At 46.7% G+C, this 19,382-nt stretch overlaps 1 protein-coding gene across 1 annotated transcript in view; it reads left to right on the plus strand.

Moving 5' to 3' along the window:
* The first annotated feature begins 15,784 nt into the window (after positions 1–15,784).
* The window catches only part of TRAPPC3L (trafficking protein particle complex subunit 3L), a 503,087-nt gene continuing 499,489 nt past the window's right edge, over positions 15,785–19,382 (plus strand). Inside the window, exon 1 of the mRNA XM_078649158.1 lies at positions 15,785–15,932. Within this exon, the coding sequence (XP_078505284.1) occupies positions 15,891–15,932 (42 nt within the window). The 5' untranslated portion in view covers positions 15,785–15,890. The remainder of the gene's footprint in view (positions 15,933–19,382) is intronic.

The following is a 19,382-nucleotide window of genomic DNA, read 5'->3' on the forward strand; positions in this document are numbered from 1 at the left end:
ATAAGCAAGGTTTCTGAGTTTGCTGAGTTTGGACTTCAGCTGTAATGTGTATTCTAGCAGGGATTTCTGCTCTTGTTCCTCCTCGGCCTCCCAAGTGTCCTTTGTTATTTCTAACAAAGACCTGGGAAGGTGACCATATAACAGGTCAAAAGCCGAGCATCCTAGGCTACTCTGCTTCTGTGCTCTTAGCACGTATAGGGCTAAGGGTAGCAACCGATCCCAGTCAGGACCTTCGAACGTCAACATTTTCTTCAGCATGGTCTTGAGTGTCTGGTTATAGCGTTCCACCAAACCGTCCGTCTGGGGATGATACACTGATGTTTTTAGGTGGCGTATATCCAAGGTCTTGCATACCTCTCTCATTAGTCTAGATGTAAACGGTGTGCCTTGGTCGGTTAACACCTCTTTGGGGAATCCGACTCTCGCAAACAGCTCCACAAACTTCTCTGCGATATTAGAGGTATTGGGGGTTCTTAATGGGAAAGCCTCAATGAATCTGGTGGCATAGTCCACTATAACCAGAGCGTAGAGGTGTCCTCTTTTTGACGTGGGTCGGGACGTGACGGGGGGTGTGTTCTCGCCATAGGTGTCCTCCCCCTAAAAGGTATCCTGTTCGAAATCCTCTGGGTTCCAACGATTAAGGTCCTCTTCTTCCGGCCAGTTCTCGTGGAGATAGGGATCAGGCTGCTGCAGAGAAGGGACAGAAGTGGGTAGAAGTGGGTAAAAGAGGGGCGACTGCCCATCAGTTCGAGTCCGGGGATTGTCCCTCGGTCATTTGACCGGCCCCGTCACAGTTATGTATTTATTTTTCATATTTAAAACATTTTATTTCTCTCCATCCCAAGGCTGCACTTTGGAATAGAAAAATGTCAGAAAAAGGGCATTTCCCGCAAGAGAGTTTTTCTTTTTTGGATCCATTACACAGAGAAGCAACAAAATGAAAGAAGGAAAGAGAGGTTGTGAACCGTTTCTTCAAGTCATGGTTTTCAGTAAGTGAGGAGCAAGGCAGAAAGAGAGGGAATAATAGAAGAGAGGGGGGCAGCAGCCAGCACAGAAAAGAAGAGAACATTGTCCGTGTCTTCTCTTGGCAGTAAGGAAGAGACAGAATCCTTTCCCTTCTCTGCCCGTCGCCGAATGTCCACGAAAGCAAGCCGAGCCTTATCTGAAGCCCTTTGCTATTTCTGCCGTCCTGGGACACAGTTTTGAAAACAAAAAGTAGGGGAACGGAATCTTTTTATTAAAAGAAGTAGGGGAATGCCGTGCCCTTCCGATCCCGCCCACTTTGACCACACTTCAAATGCTTAGAAAGAACACCTAATCACTGTATCCCAGCCTTGCCATGTCACCTGAAGATGATGCACTAACCCCCAGGCAACCTCCAAATGTTTCCACCTTGACCACAATCATACCCTGGGAGTCTAGTTTAGGGCAGTCCAACAAAATCATATCCCACTCTGGCAGGCCTCTCCCTTCCAGATCGCCTCCCTCTCGCCGTCTGCCCACCTAAGCAGTTCCTCCCATCATCTACACACGTCCGGGCAGGGGCTCATTCAATATTAATGTTTTTCTATGTTATTTCAATTTGCATAGATCACATTTTGCTCATTAGTTGTCAGTTGTAACACAACCTGCTATTAGTATGGCAGTAGCACTGTCGGATGTCTTGCCCTTCTGTATGGTCCCACAGTTCTCATTGCACATAAGAGTCAGATGCTAATTATGTGCTTTGGGAATGATGTCGTAGCAGGTCTCTCAGTTGGGTGGTGATGTGATCTGTGCATGAAAAGTATTGGTGTCAGAAGATGTGCTTTAGAAATTTGACCATTTGCTTACACATCTCTTAGGTGGGTAATATGTCTCGATGGAGGCTTCTGTATGGTATATTTTGATGGTTAGTGCTGTCGATCAATTACATGCAGCCGCCTTCACGGTGTGTTAGCGTGTTCTCCTGGGTATCTCTATGTTATACATTAGTACCTGTTTTTTTTCTGGGATCATTGTGATAACTAAGTCCAGTTGTGTAGGATGCATGAGAGGTGTACTATCTAATATGTTTTATAGTCATGTGTGTCATTTCATGGTGGCAGTGCTACTGGATAGAACGAAATAGCTTCCATTATAGCATATCTCAGTTGTGATGTATGTGGCAGGTGGTCTGTCTAATGCTCTGTTCGATGCGTCTGCGTGTGATTTGTTATCAGGGTTTGCCTTGAGCGATAAGCCAATCCTTATCCTTGATTTAGCACAGCACACAAACACCACAAATTACTCACCATCTGAAAGACTGAAACCTAAATACCATAATGAATCAAAACGTGTAGCATGGATGTTGTGTTTGTTCTGAAAGATTATGCATTCCTAAACAGTGTATTATATTTAGGCTTGAGTCATCTGCAGCAGTGGAGTAGCTAGGTTGCCCTGGGCCCTGATGAAAGCAAACCTGCACTAGGACCCCTCACTAGGATGACATCTTCAGCTGCCACCTACACTCCTCAACCTCCTTCGACAGAGTCTGTATTTGCCATATCAAAACTCACTTCCATTCTTGTACACACACTATTCTATTTCCACTCCTTACAATGCATTTCTATAAGTCAAAGCCATAACCCTAAAACACATTAGCAAAGCCAATATGTTTGGCCCTTGTACAGTGCATCCACACATAGACATAACATGCAAGGACCCCACACTCACACTGCTGGCCTCACATAAGTGCATCCCTCATGCTGCTCATCCTGTAGACCACTTACAGGATTAGCACTGTCTTATGTGCACTCACAAAAGACAATGCTAATCTTGCATTTGCAAAGGCACATCCCTCACAAAGTTCTCACAAAACATGGTGGCTAACTTGAATTTACACAAGCACACTGCTCACACACAGGTACACCGTTCACTAGGAACAAGCGGAGTTTGTACAGATTGTGGCATAGGAGGCACAAATTCAGTATCTGGTGCATTAGCTCTTAAAGTAAACTAATGTGAAGCCTGAATGTTCATTGAGATGAACTAATCTGCCATTAACCTACACTTGGACCAGCACTCCAGACTATGTAATTTCAATCATCTCAGACTTTTGTCAGGAAGAGACTTGGCATCAAAAAAGTCCCAGTTGTCTTCTAAAAACAAAAGTGGTGGTTTTCTTAGTACAAGCATATACAAACATTAATAAAAAACAAAATAAAAAAATATGCAACTGAATGTTGAGGGCATGCACTTCAATAAACAGTAAAAAATGAAATGATAAAGTATGTTGAATACTGTTTCAAGATACTGGTATGGCTTTGAAACATGCAGCAGTGATGCCTGGCACTCTGCATAATAAAGTTGTGGTCCAGCAGCGGAGCTGCTGGTACTCTCATTACTCAATTAGCACTACATTTGCAGGTGATGGGGGATGAATTCAAGGAAATATCTTCTGAAGCCAGACTTCTCTGGATGCAGAGTAATACAGAGTAAGTAGACAAAATACTGTCACTCAGACTACTGACATCCTAAAGACCAGCAGTTGTCTACTAGGCAGAACCAAAAAATTGGCAAGAAAGTCAATGGCTGAAGAAGGCCGATCCACTGCCCAATTGTATGTATCTGTTCTCTAAGCAAGAATATGTAATATTTTTTATAAAACATGAGGCAGGTGAGACAACTAAAACAGTTTTTGGTCAGACTTAAAACACACAGAAATTGATAGAACACAGGGAGAAGGAGTTAAGTTTTTTTTTTAGCGCACACTCATAAGGCATACAGCACTGGTCAAGAGCAGTACAATCTTCCCAGAACAAGTGTGGTACTGCAGGACCAGTGCAAGTTCCCTTTAAAGACATGGAAACAGTGTGGTGCTGAAGTGACAGCCAGTGTAAGCTCTGGCATGTGGCCGAGTTAGGCCCGGGAAGAAACACTGCCATTTTACATGCACACATTCCTTAAGTTGCCTTCTTTTCTACGCAATGACTTTTGACACACATTTGCTTGCGTGACAGTGCAGAATTTGCTTCTCTGAAACCACATTGCTTACATTTACACTTCGTAGGTACACTTTCACAACACCTTGAACATGTAATACATGCCCTAAAAATACATTGTGCAAATGTTGTTGTTTGTTATTCGTCCGTAAGGCGACACAGCTATCACAAAAGGAAAAACAATGTCAGCCTGGCTGAATCCTCGACACAGAAGTGTGGCTACTGTTATTATATATACACACGCATTTCCGTGCTCAAATCAGAGGAGCACTCTCATGTCACTGCGCCGGTGCTGCTTGTCAGAGTCTCAACCCAGCTGATTCCTGTTTATCCTCTGCGAGGAGGGATGTCCAATTTGTGACCAAGACGGGAACCTGAACACATTCACCCATAGGTAATGGAAGTTACATCTTCCAGATCTGTTACCACGATTCCTTGGGGAGTCAGGGTTGTCATGTTCTGAGGTTGCCCAATCCATTTGTTACTCTATTAGGTTTAGAGGTACTTATGGAAGCACTGTGAGCTAGCAGGGCTATATGCCAACATATCCTGAGGGATTTCATGGAATCAGTCTGGCACCATCTCAACGTTTATGTTGTCCAACAAATGCAGAGTTCCTACTGAGAATGTAGAAGCCGTACAACACTTCCTTCAAAAACATGGAACAGGTATACTTCTGCAGAGCCAGTCAGTGCAAGCTCCCCTCAAAGATACTGAACATATGTGGAACTGCAGGGTCAGTGCAAGCTTCCTTCAAAGGCATGGAACAAGTGTGGTACTGCAGGGCCTGCCATTACAAGCTTCCTTCAAAGAAATGGAATACACTTTGTATTGCAGGACCATTGCAAGCTTACTTCAAAAACATGGAACAAGTGTGGCACTGGGCAGCATCATTTAAAACCTCCCTTAAATACAACGAACAAGCAGCATTTCAGATTTGGTACAAGTGTAAGGAACAGTACTGAGGTGTATGCCTACAAGCTTACCTCACGCACAGCAAGATTTGCACATGCAAAACAGTACATCACCAGGCAAGAGTACATGCTTTCTTCACACCCATATAACATATACTGATCTGGAACAATGCCAGCTTTTCTCGCATGCACTGAACATGGGCAGCATCTACAGCCAAGCCTATGTGTAATGTGCAGTTTGTCAGCAGTGTAATGTCTCCTCCCATGCCTCACAGGTATAAGAGGTCATATCACAGAAACAGCCCCCCAGTCTCAACGCACTGCAACATGCATGAGGAAATTTCGGATTCTTTGCTACATTTAATTCATCAAATTATTTAAAAACCTCTATATTTGATCCAATCCCCCCACCCCCCATATATTGTTATGTTTTCATGAGCATCTCCTTTCCTTATAAATCTGTTTTTTTCAAACATACAACATTTGTCCATGCTTTCCTACATCCATTAGTTGCAGGAGGCTCTGGTGCTCTCTAGTATTGTGCTGTATCTCATTTGCGAATAGTCAAGCCAAGGCAGATCAATATTTTATTGGACCTCTCATCATTTTATGCCCTTCATAACAACTATTTTTGTAACACATTTGCAGAAGGGAGAAGGAACATAACCTAATTGCTTTCCTGTGATCTTTATTACTCTGATTTCTAGTCTTACTTGCCCTAGTCTAAGTCTGCCTCATCATTGAGGTACAAAAGGGGCTGAAGACGGCTGTAATGCCAGAAACCGGTCCTCGGAAGCTTGTTTCCGGTCCAGGGAAGGCATGGTTTGGCAGTTTGGGCTGGACTGTTCCCATGAGGCACAGGGTCAGACTGATTTGCATATAGACATGTCTGAACTGGGGTGGCAGAGTGGGCTAAAGAACGGTGATGGATCAAACCCAGATCTTTTGACTGGGTGTGAGTGTTTGATTGGTTCAGATGCTCCGTCCATCACCACCTCCTTTTGTACCACTTTGGCCGCCATAAGTGTGGCAGGGTATGCTCAGACGTGAGTCCCTTGCTCACTTTGCCACTGGATTCAAGCAAGCCGGCTGAAGGCGGCTGTAATGCCAGAATCCGGTCCTCGGAAGCATGTTTCCGGTCCAGGGAAGGCATGACTTGGCAGTTGGGGCTGGACTGTTCCCATGAGGCACAGGGTCAGACTGATTTGCATATAGCCATGTCTGAACTGGGGTGGCAGAGTGGGCTAAAGAACTGTGATGGATCAAACCCAGATCTTTTGACTGGGTGTGAGTGTTTGATTGGTTCAGATGCTCCGTCCATCACCAACCCCTTTTGTACCGCTTTGGCCGCCATAAGTGTGGCAGGGTATGCTCAGACGTGAGTCCCTTGCTCACTTTGCCACTGGATTCAAGCGAGCCGGGCTGAAGACGGCTGTAATGCCAGAAACCGGTCCTCGGAAGCTTGTTTCCGGTCCAGGGAAGGCATGGCTTGGCAGTTCGAGCTGGACTGTTCCCATGAGGCACAGGGTCAGACTGATTTGCATATAGCCATGTCTGAACTGGGGTGGCAGAGTGGGCTAAAGAACGGTGATGAATCAAACCCAGATCTTTTGACTGGGTGTGAGTGTTTGATTGGTTCAGATGCTCCGTCCATCACCACCCCCTTTTGTACCGCTTTGGCCGGCATAAGTGTGGCAGGGTATGCTCAGACGTGAGTCCCTTGCTCACTTTGCCACTGGATTGAAGCAAGCCGGGCTGAAGACGGCTGTAATGCCAGAAACCGGTCCTCGGAAGCCTGTTTCCGGTCCAGGAAAGGCATGGCTTGGCAGTTGGGGCTGGACTGTTCCCATGAGGCACAGGGTCAGACTGATTTGCATATAGCCATGTCTGAACTGGGGTGGCAGAGTGGGCTAAAGAACGGTGATGGATCAAACCCAGATCTTTTGACTGGGTGTGAGTGTTTGATTGGTTCAGATGCTCCGTCCATCACCACCCCCTTTTGTACCGCTTTGACCGCCATAAGTGTGGCAGGGTGTGCTCAGACATGAGTCCCTTGCTCACTTTGCCACTGGATTCAAGCAAGCCGGGCTGAAGACGGCTGTAATGCCAGAAACCGGTCCTCGGAAGCTTGTTTCCGGTCCAGGGAAGGCATGGCTTGGCAGTTTGGGCTGGACTGTTCCCATGAGGCACAGGGTCAGACTGATTTGCATATAGCCATGTCTGAACTGGGGTGGCAGAGTGGGCTAAAGAACGGTGATGGATCAAACCCAGATCTTTTGACTGGGTGTGAGTGTTTGATTGGTTCAGATGCTCCGTCCATCACCACCCCCTTTTGTACCGCTTTGACCGCCATAAGTGTGGCAGGGTATGCTCAGACGTGAGTCCCTTGCTCACTTTGCCACTGGATTCAAGCAAGCCGGGCTGAAGACGGCTGTAATGCCAGAAACCGGTCCTCGGAAGCTTGTTTCCGGTCCAGGGAAGGCATGGCTTGGCAGTTCGCGCTGGACTGTTCCCATGAGGCACAGGGTCAGACTGATTTGCACATAGCCATGTCTGAACTGGGGTGGCAGAGTGGGCTAAAGAACGGTGATGGATCAAACCCAGATCTTTTGACTGGGTGTGAGTGTTTTATTGGTTCAGATGCTCCGTCCATCACCACCCCCTTTTGTACCGCTTTGGCCGCCATAAGTGTGGCAGGGTATGCTCAGATGTGAGTCCCTTGTTCACTTTGCCACTGGATTCAAGCAAGCTGGGCTGAAGACGGCTGTAATGGCAGAAACCGGTCCTCAGAAGCTTGTTTCCGGCCCAGGGAAGGCATGGCTTGGCAGTTCGGGCTGGACTGTTCCCATGAGGCACAGGGTCAGACTGATTGGCATATAGCCATGTCTGAACTGGGGTGGCAGAGTGGGCTAAAGAACGGTGATGGATCAAACCCAGATCTTTTGACTGGGTGTGAGTGTTTGATTGGTTCAGATGCTCTGTCCATCACCACCCCCTTTGTACCGCTTTGGCCGCCATAAGTGTGGCAGGGTATGCTCAGATGTGAGTCCCTTGCTCACTTTGCCACTGGATTCAAGCAAGCCGGGCTGAAGACGGCTGTAATGCCAGAAACCGGTCCTCGGAAGCTTGTTTCCGGTCCAGGGAAGGCATGGCTTGGCAGTTCGGGCTGAACTGTTCCCATGAGGCACAGGGTCAGACTGATTTGCATATAGCCATGTCTGAACTGGGGTGGCAGAGTGGGCTAAAGAACGGTGATGGATCAAACCCAGATCTTTTGACTGGGTGTGAGTGTTTGATTGGTTCAGATGCTCCGTCCATCACCACCCCCTTTTGTACCGCTTTGGCCGCCATAAGTGTGGCAGGGTATGCTCAGACGTGAGTCCCTTGCTCACTTTGCCACTGGATTCAAGCAAGCCGGGATGAAGACGGCTGTAATGCCAGAAACCGATCCACGGAAGCTTGTTTCCGGTCCAGGGAAGGCATGGCTTGGCAGTTCGGGCTGGACTGTTCCCATGAGGCACAGGGTCAGACTGATTTGCATATAGCTATGTCTGAACTGGGGTGGCAGAGTGGGCTAAAGAACGGTGATGGATCAAACCCAGATCTTTTGACTGGGTGTGAGTGTTTTATTGGTTCAGATGCTCCGTCCATCACCACCCCCTTTTGTACCGCTTTGGCCGCCATAAGTGTGGCAGGGTATGCTCAGACGTGAGTCCCTTGCTCACTTTGCCACTGGATTCAAGCAAGCCGGGCTGAAGATGGCTGTAATGCCAGAAACCGGTCCTCGGAAGCTTGTTTCCGGTCCAGGGAAGGCATGGCTTGGCAGTTCCGGCTGGACTGTTCCCATGAGGCACAGGGTCAGACTGATTTGCATATAGCCATGTCTGAACTGGGGTGGCAGAGTGGGCTAAAGAACGGTGATGGATCAAACCCAGATCTTTTGACTGGGTGTGAGTGTTTGATTGGTTCAGATGCTCCGTCCATCACCACCCCCTTTTGTACCGCTTTGGCCGCCATAAGTGTGGCAGGGTATGCTCAGACGTGAGTCCCTTGCTCACTTTGCCACTGGATTCAAGCAAGCCGGGCGGAAGACGGCTGTCATGTCAGAAACCGGTCCTGGGAAGCCTGTTTCCGGTCCAGGAAAGGCATGGCTTGGCAGTTGGGGCTGGACTGTTCCCATGAGGCACAGGGTCAGACTGATTTGCATATAGCCATGTCTGAACTGGGGTGGCAGAGTGGGCTAAAGAACGGTGATGGATCAAACCCAGATCTTTTGACTGGGTGTGAGTGTTTGATTGGTTCAGATGCTCCGTCCATCACCACCCCCTTTTGTACCGCTTTGGCCGCCATAAGTGTGGCAGGGTATGCTCAGACGTGAGTCCCTTGCTCACTTTGCCACTGGATTCAAGCAAGCCGGGCTGAAGACGGCTGTAATGCCAGAAACCGGTCCTCGGAAGCTTGTTTCCGGTCCAGGGAAGGCATGGCTTGGCAGTTCGGGCTGGACTGTTCCCATGAGGCACAGGGTCAGACTGATTTGCATATAGCTATGTCTGAACTGGGGTGGCAGAGTGGGCTAAAGAACGGTGATGGATCAAACCCAGATCTTTTGACTGGGTGTGAGTGTTTCATTGGTTCAGATGCTCTGTCCATCACCACCCCCTTTGTACCGCTTTGGCCGCCATAAGTGTGGCAGGGTATGCTCAGAGGTGAGTCCCTTGCTCACTTTGCCCACTGGATTCAAGCAAGCCGGGCTGAAGACGGCTGTAATGCCAGAAACCGGTCCTCGGAAGCTTGTTTCCGGTCCAGGGAAGGCATGGCTTGGCAGTTCGGGCTGGACTGTTCCCATGAGGCACAGGGTCAGACTGATTTGCATAAAGCCATGCCTGAACTGGGGTGGCAGAGTGGGCTAAAGAACGGTGATGGATCAAACCCAGATCTTTTGACTGGGTGTGAGTGTTTGATTGGTTCAGATGCTCCGTCCATCACCACCCCCTTTGTACCGCTTTGGCCGCCATAAGTGTGGCAGGGTATGCTCAGACGTGAGTCCCTTGCTCACTTTGCCACTGGATTCAAGCAAGCCGGGCTGAAGACGGCTGTAATGCCAGAAACCGGTCCTCGGAAGCTTGTTTCCGGTCCAGGGAAGGCATGGCTTGGCAGTTCGGGCTGGACTGTTCCCATGAGGCACAGGGTCAGACTGATTTGCATATAGCCATGTCTGAACTGGGGTGGCAGAGTGGGCTAAAGAAAGGTGATGGATCAGATCCAGATCTTTTGACTGGGTGTGAGTGTTTGATTGGTTCAGATGCTCCGTCCATCACCACCTCCTTTTGTACCACTTTGGCCGCCATAAGTGTGGCAGGGTATGCTCAGACGTGAGTCCCTTGCTCACTTTGCCACTGGATTCAAGCAAGCCGGGCTGAAGGCGGCTCTAATGCCAGAAACCGGTCCTCGGAAGCTTGTTTCCGGTCCAGGGAAGGCATGGCTTGGCAGTTCGGGCTGGACTGTTCCCATGAGGCACAGGGTCAGACTGATTTGCATATAGCCATGTCTGAACTGGGGTGGCAGAGTGGCCTAAAGAACGGTGATGGATCAAACCCAGATCTTTTGACTGGGTGTGAGTGTTTTATTAGTTCAGATGCTCCGTCCATCACCACCCCCTTTTGTACCGCTTTGGCCGCCATAAGTGTGGCAGAGTATGCTCAGACGTGAGTCCCTTGCTCACTTTGCCACTGGATTCAAGCAAGCCGGGCTGAAGACGGCTGTAATGCCAGAAACCGGTCCTCTGAAGCTTGTTTCCGGTCCAGGGACGGCATGGCTTGGCAGTTCGGGCTGGACTGTTCCCATGAGGCACAGGGTCAGACTGATTTGCATATACCCATGTCTGAACTGGGGTGGCAGAGTGGGCTAAAGAACGGTGATGGATCAAACCAAGATCCATTGACTGGGTGTGAGTGTTTTATTGGTTCAGATGCTCCGTCCATCACCACCCCCTTTTGTACCGCTTTGGCCGCCATAAGTGTGGCAGGGTATGCTCAGACGTGAGTCCCTTGCTCACTTTGCCACTGGATTCAAGCAAGCCGGGCTGAAGACGGCTGTAATGCCAGAAACCGATCCTCTGAAGCTTGTTTCCGGTCCAGGGAAGGCATGGCTTGGCAGTTCGGGCTGGACTGTTCCCATGAGGCACAAGGTCAGACTGATTTGCATATAGCCATGTCTGAACTGGGGTGGCAGAGTGGGCTAAAGAACGGTGATGGATCAAACCCAGATCTTTTGACTGGGTGAGAGTGTTTGATTGGTTCAGATGCTCCGTCCATCACCACCCCCTTTTGTACTGCCTCATCATTGACACACGATGTGCCTTCCCTAATTCACAAATAATAGAAAGTAAAACAAGAACACCTGGTCCATAGCCATGCGTCCGTCCCTTCTTGTTTCAAACAAATGGACCAGACTGGCACGTACCCCAAACTACCAAGCAAACCCGCCATCACTATGTTCCATTCAGGGCACAAGTCCTAAAAAAAGAAGTGGGGGGACTAACCAGGTTAGGCAGTATGCAAGCGAAATCATGATGCATGCCATCACAGCATATGATGTCACGATGCGTGACATTGCATGTGACATCACAGGAAGTGACCTCACTGGAAGTGTCATCAGATATTAAAACCACAGACATATGATTATCAGGTATATCATGAGTACATTTAAGCGCATTATGAGATTTAACAAATAAGATTTGGCGTTGTGGTTGTGCCAAAAAAGTGGCGCGATCCCTACGCAAGATCTAGACCTCAACTAATACATTTATTTTTTTAAACCCTGCCACAAAGAAATTGGCAACCAGGAGAAGCACAGCAGTACATCTGTTCTGCTTAGTTGGTTGCAAAGTCTGCATTTTAAAATATGTTATGGTGTTAAGGCATCTGCTGTAAAGGTGCCCAGTAAATCTCAGGGAATAATTTTGAATCAAAGTAGCATAGTGGGTTAATGTGTCGCCTGCAACAGATTTTATTTAATTTAGAATGTAAAGTGGGTTGCTACTTTTAATACAGAGATCCTTTTGTTACCTGCAGCTCATAAATTGTAATCCGTGTAATATAGCACAGTGAGCTATGAAGGACATGTGACTCCTACACCTTGTAACCCTGTCTCATGTAACTCATCTTGTACATTCATTTACACATGTACATGATTTATTGTTAATCTATAAAGTGTATGTTATGTAAAGAGCATGCCTCTCTTAAGTACCTGTGAAGAGATAACAAGCTGTGTGCCTTTGTCTCTCCTCCATGGCATTTACATTTAAGTGTAAGGTTCCAGGCCTCCTCCAGTCAGGATATTCAAACAATAGGAGGCCTGATGGCCCTAAAACTTAGGCCCAGCTGGAGGTGAACAAAAAATCCCCCTCGCTGCCTGCACATTGCTGCTGGGAATCGGAGGCAGACAATGTGCAGGCGCTACTAAACGTGTCCCGCTGTCTGAAAATTAAACCAGGACAAGTTCAGCACATTTCTGTGGAGCTCAATTTCTTGGCAGAGGGGATGGCGTCCCCGACTTGTGCCCTGCTTCCATCCCAAGAAGGGAAGTAAGTTATGGCAACTAGGACTATGGCAAGAAAGACTGAGACTTGCAGTAATGCATATTATTCGTAATTAGAGCTTTACCTCATTGCCTTTTCTCACCCTAGTCCGAATAAATAAAGATTGTGCCAAAGCATACAAACAACCAGCTGGACTACAGACACATGAACGAAAGTCACAGAAGGCAACCAGTAACATTTATTGAGCAGAAAACGAAATTAGTAGGACCCAGGTCAACACATGGGAGCCACACTCTGCTGGAAAAGCACCACCCCCTCCAAAATCTAAATGGAGATTAAGGTGTGTGGAAATATTTAGTGACTATGTATTTAAGGGTCATTTTGCTGTTTAAGGGTCAAAGTAGCCACTACTCAAATCTTTAAGAAAATGTCTACTTTGCATCTTTGCTTACTTAATCCCCTTGTTTGCGATTCGTACCAACCCCATTATTTGCTTTTCCAAGTATAAACGTGGCACACATTTCATTCTGCAGGGCAGCCCCCTGAAAAATTTCACAAGAGGCAGGGGTCCTGAACCGGGCCATGACAGGCCTGTCCTGTCTGATAAGCAAGGGAAGTTGCCAACCAAAACCAACAGCTGGGAGTTGTCAAAGAGGAATTCTTACCCTTACAAGTGAGTCAAAAGTAAGAAATCAAAAAAAAGCTGCTGAAAAGAGGCAGTCCTGGTTAGGTAGATGGAGAGAGGCTTCTGAACTTTCAGCCTGCCTCTTCAGTCGAGGAAGGGACCAGAAAGGAGCACAGGATGGATGAAGTACAATGAACATGAAAAGCAGAGGAGACTTTTAGGAGTAAGGTTGCAGGACACCTATGATCATATAAGTCATAATGAACATTAAGCTAAGACTCTGTGCATAATGTGCATAATAATGCGACTAGAAGAAATTGCCATTACAATAACAACCTGTCAGGAAGCAGATTTAAATCAACTTGCCTCTATTGGCTCAAAGGCTCCAGTTGAAGACCCTAAAGAACTAGAGGCAAATCCCAAGAAGACAGACAGAGAATTAATAATATGCCAATTACTGAAATACCTCTTCAAAAGCCTGTAGTCCAGGAGTTCTAGGTTCCGCTCAGATAGCTTTTCCCTTAATCTGCACGGTGGAGACAAGTTGGCTCAAGAGAAAGTCATTCGCAAAATAAAATCCAGCACGTGACCAGGATCACAAAAAGTATGCAGAACCCCCCTTTCAATTGTGCCATGATTTAAAATTCTTCTAGTGCCTGGAATACACTTTGAGAGTAGCCAGGCACTGAAATGTGTGGGTACAAACAGCCACAACACTTAAACGCCCTAGAGTCTTTTAACTTTTAACTTAACTTAACTTTTAACTTTTAACTTAAACGCCCTAATCTTTTAGACACCAAAAACCCTTTAGGGACTTACAACAGAGCTACCTGTGGAAGCATCAGATACCTAATGTGCGACAAATCTCTTGCTAACACACAGTGTAAACATGTTGTCAGTCTGCGCAGAAGGTGAAACTATGATATTGAGCAGTGTTTGCTTTGTATTGTAATGTCCAGTGAACATGCTACTGTGCTACACTTCCCAACACCCACCTCTTCACAGGTACCTCCAGTATCTGACCCGGTTGATAAAAATGCTGCTGGGAGGATGTGCCCTCCCTGGAGTTACCACTTACCCTCACTTCAGTCAGGTATCTACAGTAACCCTCTGTTTTGTTTACTGCAATGCGTGCCTTGGACCCACGACATAGCTTTACTACCCCTAGATTTTGAGGATGCAAGGACAATGGAGAACTCATAATAATACCATGCATGTGACAATAAATGACATTGACTACTCATTTGTGCATAAAATATGGTTCATGTTTATTTATTACACAGGTTGGGTTAGCTTACGGGTGATCCAGGTGGCACCAGCGCCTTCACAGTCAATTAATCAAACAATTGATACCAATCCTGAGAAGCCTATTTCTGTCCTGTTGGTGGTATCAACACCAATGCACTTAGATTGTTTACAGCTCATTCACTCAAGTGTAGGTTGCCACCTTGCTCTTTCCTGTTTGGTCATGTGACAATTCATAGCCCCCTGGCCACTCTCCACAGTTACTCGTGATTTCACTGTGCCTTGAGGGATTAAGAAGCACTGCCACCTCATGCCAGGCCCAGTTGTAGTGATTCCCAGTGACCCGAGGAATTCCCTTTAAGCTGCAAGATTCACCATCTAGAGGCCCTTGTAGTTGTTTGAAGCTTTAGGCTCACTCTATAACTCTGCCATGTGATGCTGATAGAAACCATCACATTATTTGTCCTTTTGCCTCTCATGCATCCGGTTTGAGTCGAACATCTCCTTAAAATAGGAGGAATGTTCCTCGCAAGCATTAAGACCCATAACAAAGTTGCTGCGCGCCTGTTCAAACCCAAGCAACCCAGTGGGTTTTAATGTCGATATGAAGGATGCCAACTGACCCTTGTTAGAGTAAGTCAGTGCTTAATTTGAGCTGGTGTTTTCCGATGCTCATCAAGGTACTCAATTGTCAACACCGATACATGGCAGTCTGCCACATGGTGGCGCTGTTTGTCTAATTTAGAGATGCGCACAACACTTGTTTATGAATTCAAGATACATTAAAAATTAATAATACCTGTCACCCAAGCCATTCTCATAGCTTTTGGGGCCTGGGATTGCCTATGTTGTCAAGCTTGTAAGTTTGGGATGGTTAGTAAGTTGTGTTCCTACTGTTATTGGCTGGTGCAATAGGTGGTACACGCTGCAGTGCCCTCCAGACTGGCGCCCTGGCATTTGTTTTTTCTACAAATTAAGCACTGTGAGTAAGTGTGATCAGAAACACAGTAGATGAAAAATCTTTCCCCACACCTTGACTGACTGTGTGGACCCTGTCTGCTCACGCGCTGCGCGTTGTTTAACCCACGAGCGCTGACAACTGCCCTTGTTCTGTGCAGAGTGGAAAAGGCTGATGGGTCAGGAAATACATTACACGATATCTGAGAAAAACACACTTTGAGCGCCTTTTCAAATATGCCAAAATGGAGGAGATAATGGACATCAGCGAACTAAATTGATTTTGTAGTTTTTCGCCAGCTAAGATGAAAAAAAAATGCAAACACCTCCTGGGACAAGTTGTTTTTGTAACAATGGGAATCTAATGCCTTACAGTCATGTTAACAGCTGCGCCATCTGATCCGCGGCCGCTTTTTGTCGGCTGAAGCACTTCTGTTGCCAATCAATCTATCATGGAGTGCTTAATGCCTGCAAACGGTAGGCGGGGCAGAGACAGCCCGGAGAGCAGCGGCCGACAGTCACAGCAACCAAAGACCCGAGGCGAGCCCGAGGGAGGCAGGAGGCTGGCGCGCCACAGCGGGAAGCCGCCCTCGCCCCAGGACCACGCAAACAGGGTGGGGATCCCGCCTTCCGCCCGCCGGGCCACCATGTCACAGCCCAACAGCCGGAGGCAAGAGAACAACAAAATAGTAAGTCTGTATGAACCAACGTACATTTATTTATTTTATTTTATTTAATGTGATTTTATATAGCGCGAACTTCACCCGAAGGTGTCAGAGCGCTTTACATAAGAACCAGTTGCAAAACGTAAGGATTTAGGATTACATGCGTTACATAAAAGATACAAACTGAAAAAAATGCAAATGTACAAGATGTAAAGTCACGCAAGGAAGAGATACAAACAGAAAGAAAAATTGCAAACGTACAATTAGTAAAGTCACTCAAGGAAGAGATACAAACAGAAAGAAAAATTGCAAATGTACAATTAATAAAGTCACTCAAGGAAGAGATACAAATGGATATACTCTAAGAGTCACATAGGAATGGTAGAGAGTACAAAGGTCTACTGCATATACTAGTGATTAGAGTTATCTCTATATACATATATATATATACATAGTAAATGTTCTCAGGTCATGATCAGTTTTATTTTATTTGATACTTCTTGTATTGTATTGTATCGTAATTGCTATTATATAGCGCTTTCTACTCCTGAGGAGGCGTGGAAGCACTTTTCTCCAGGCACCACGCTGCTCTGGAGCTAAAAGTCAGTGTTTATTGGTTATTTTTGGCTTTTGGGATTAGTTTTGACCTCGGCTTCTCGTGGAAACCATTACTCGTGTTCGAGTAAACTAATAGGGGTTACCAGGGATCACTAGCTGTATATATTCATGCAGGTGGTTGATCGGATTGGTAGATGGACCAGATGAGATCAGGTATTGTTAGATTGTAGGAATATTTTTGTATTTCGTGCACTGCTGAACATTGCCCGAATGCACAGAGGTTGGTGGATTATTTTATGTGCCATGGGTGGTTGGTTGTCTACAGGCAAGGGCCACTGGCTGATACTTATTAAAGACCAAAAGATGTTCTTAAGAGCCTGAAGTGGGTGGTGCTGAATGCCACTATTTCTGAATACTAAGGCTGTCCAGTCTTCATTCCACCTCCTGCTTCTTTCTTCTCCATCCTACGCTTCCTGTCTCTTTCATCTCAGTCTTGCAGTTTCTTTTCTTTCTCTTCCTCCCCTTTCCGACTTTCTGTTTCTTGCTGTAGGTCAAAGTCTGTTGGTGGAAAATAAGTCCTGGTTACAAAATCAGTGCCGATGCCAACCACCTGCAACCAGTGGGACACTGGCCAGGTTCAGCCACTGAGAAACACCGCCTCAGGCCGCACTCTGTTTTAGAGCAGTGCTTGAGCTTGGACCCATGTCGGGAATGTCACAATTGTCAAATGTGAGGAGGTCACTGGGTGTGGAAGGTTGAACCGAACATAAATGTAAATGGCGGAAGCCAACATATAACACTTTTGTACAACGGTAACCACTTTCTCCACTTCCCCTCAACCGCCCACAAACCTCAGTTGCGCACACCTGACATAAACCCCCCAAATTCGCCCCACCGGAGGAAGATCTTTCACCCATCTCGCTGCCAAAGCGCGGGACACCCTCCCACTACAACTCCGCATGACACCATCTTCAAGAAGAGACTCAAGACCTAGCTTTTCGAATGTGACAGGCAGCAAGCACCTGGATACCCTTGCGGGTGACAAGTAGCGCTATACAAATACCTCTTGAAAGAGGCACAGCAATGGATAGTTTGGGTAGCCCTGCGTTGCAGGCTCTAGACGTATCATAAGCTGTTTTGGTCATGGAGCCTTCTTCCACTGCCTAGCTCAGGCGTCTAACATTGAGCAACAAGGACCAAATCAGTGCAGATTTTCTAGATACCTTAGATCTATTTAGTTACAATGAATCAAGATGGGAACCATTTCCATAGTCAGTTGATATCATTGCCTAATTTGAGCCAGTGGTTTCCGGCGCTCAGCACCGGCACTTAATCATCAACACTGACGCTTTGCACAAGCACCAGTTCAAGACACATTCACAATCATTTAAGAGGCACGGAAGATCACAGGATATTGAGCCGCCCCGAGACTCGAACCTAGTTCCACAGCTCCAAAGTCAGCTGCTCTGGCCATTACGCCACACCGTTGCGCCTCTTTTTATGGTTGGTAGTTGGTTCTGGTTCAGGCGGTGCTAACAGGAGAGCTGGGGCTCTTGTCAGTTGGCAGCCTGCCTCCTCACAAGAGCGCTGGCACTTATTTTTTTACAAATTAACCACTGGTGATATCATTAGAAGCTGATGGATCTGTCCATTATGGACCAACATTAGAAGCCACTGGCTGCAGCTTTCTGTGTCCTCATCAGAAAAAAAAGCTTTAAGAAGCACAACTAAGCGAGGAGCTTTGGCTCCCCTCACATATTGATTACAGCATTTGATAGGGCAGAAATTGTGTTAGTCCACTTACAAAGTAGTTCCATTCCCTCTGCTATCGGGCTGTGTATCACATGTTGTTCTGATACCTGTGAAGGAGGACAGAGATGTGCTGGTTATTGCAGCACATGTTAATAATGCATTTCTCTTTATGGAGGTGATATATGGTGTATAAGAGGCGGGTTATGTTTGTCAAAATAAAAGGCATCCATAAAAAGCGTTCCTTCGAAATGGAGTAAGGAAGGGTGCAATTCATTCAGGTTTGTTAGTGTGCCTGTTTATCTACAATCTCTTGCCGGTAAGTCCCACAAATCAAATTAAAGCTGAAGAGAAAAGATACCCTCTAACACTACGGGAAAACACTCATGCGTTTACCGACAACACAGCAAAACCAACTGGCTCCAGACAGAGCTTTCTCATACGAGCTACCTTTTATTATATTTGCATAAAAGTTGCCAAGAAAACTCCATACACACCGCCAGGTGATAGACAAAGTGCATGGACATCATTTGGGGGCCACCAGGGGTCGCAGCTGTGACCCCTGGCTTGCCCTTTGCTACCCCTAGCACTGCCTTTGCAGCCTCTAGCCTTAGAGGTGGCAAAGTCAGTGCCAGGAACACAGGGGCAGCTGGGGCCCCACTCTCTTTTTATTTTCTATCAATTTGTTATTACACTAATAGTAAATAAATAAAATATATGTGTGAGTGAAAGTGGTTGTCAAAAGGCGTGTGATGTCCTTTTCACTACCCCTGTGATGGCCCTTCTGCTACCCCTGGCATTTAGGTGAATTGACGTCCATGACATAGTATGTGTGTTTTCATGTATTGCCCGGGAACAGGGGCACTGCGAGTAGCCCTCTATTGTGGTGAAGAATGGTTCTAAATGGGTATGGTACACCTGCCTGGAGGTGGACAGAAGTTACCTCATTAGTTTCATTTTTATGTACTCTGCGCCCCAGCCTATGTCCCACTGTCAACAGGGCTCATTTAGTCTGTCTCTCTGGCTTCATTGCTGTGCCACCACAGCAACCTGTACCACCACCAGAAGCAGCACAACACAAGTATTACCAACACTGTTACCACTACCACCACCACCACCACCGGTACTATACCAGCAGTACCAACAACACCAGAACGACCACCAGCA

This window comes from Lissotriton helveticus, chromosome 6 (genome assembly GCF_964261635.1).
Source record: "Lissotriton helveticus chromosome 6, aLisHel1.1, whole genome shotgun sequence".
Classification (NCBI taxonomy): Eukaryota; Metazoa; Chordata; class Amphibia; order Caudata; family Salamandridae; genus Lissotriton; species Lissotriton helveticus.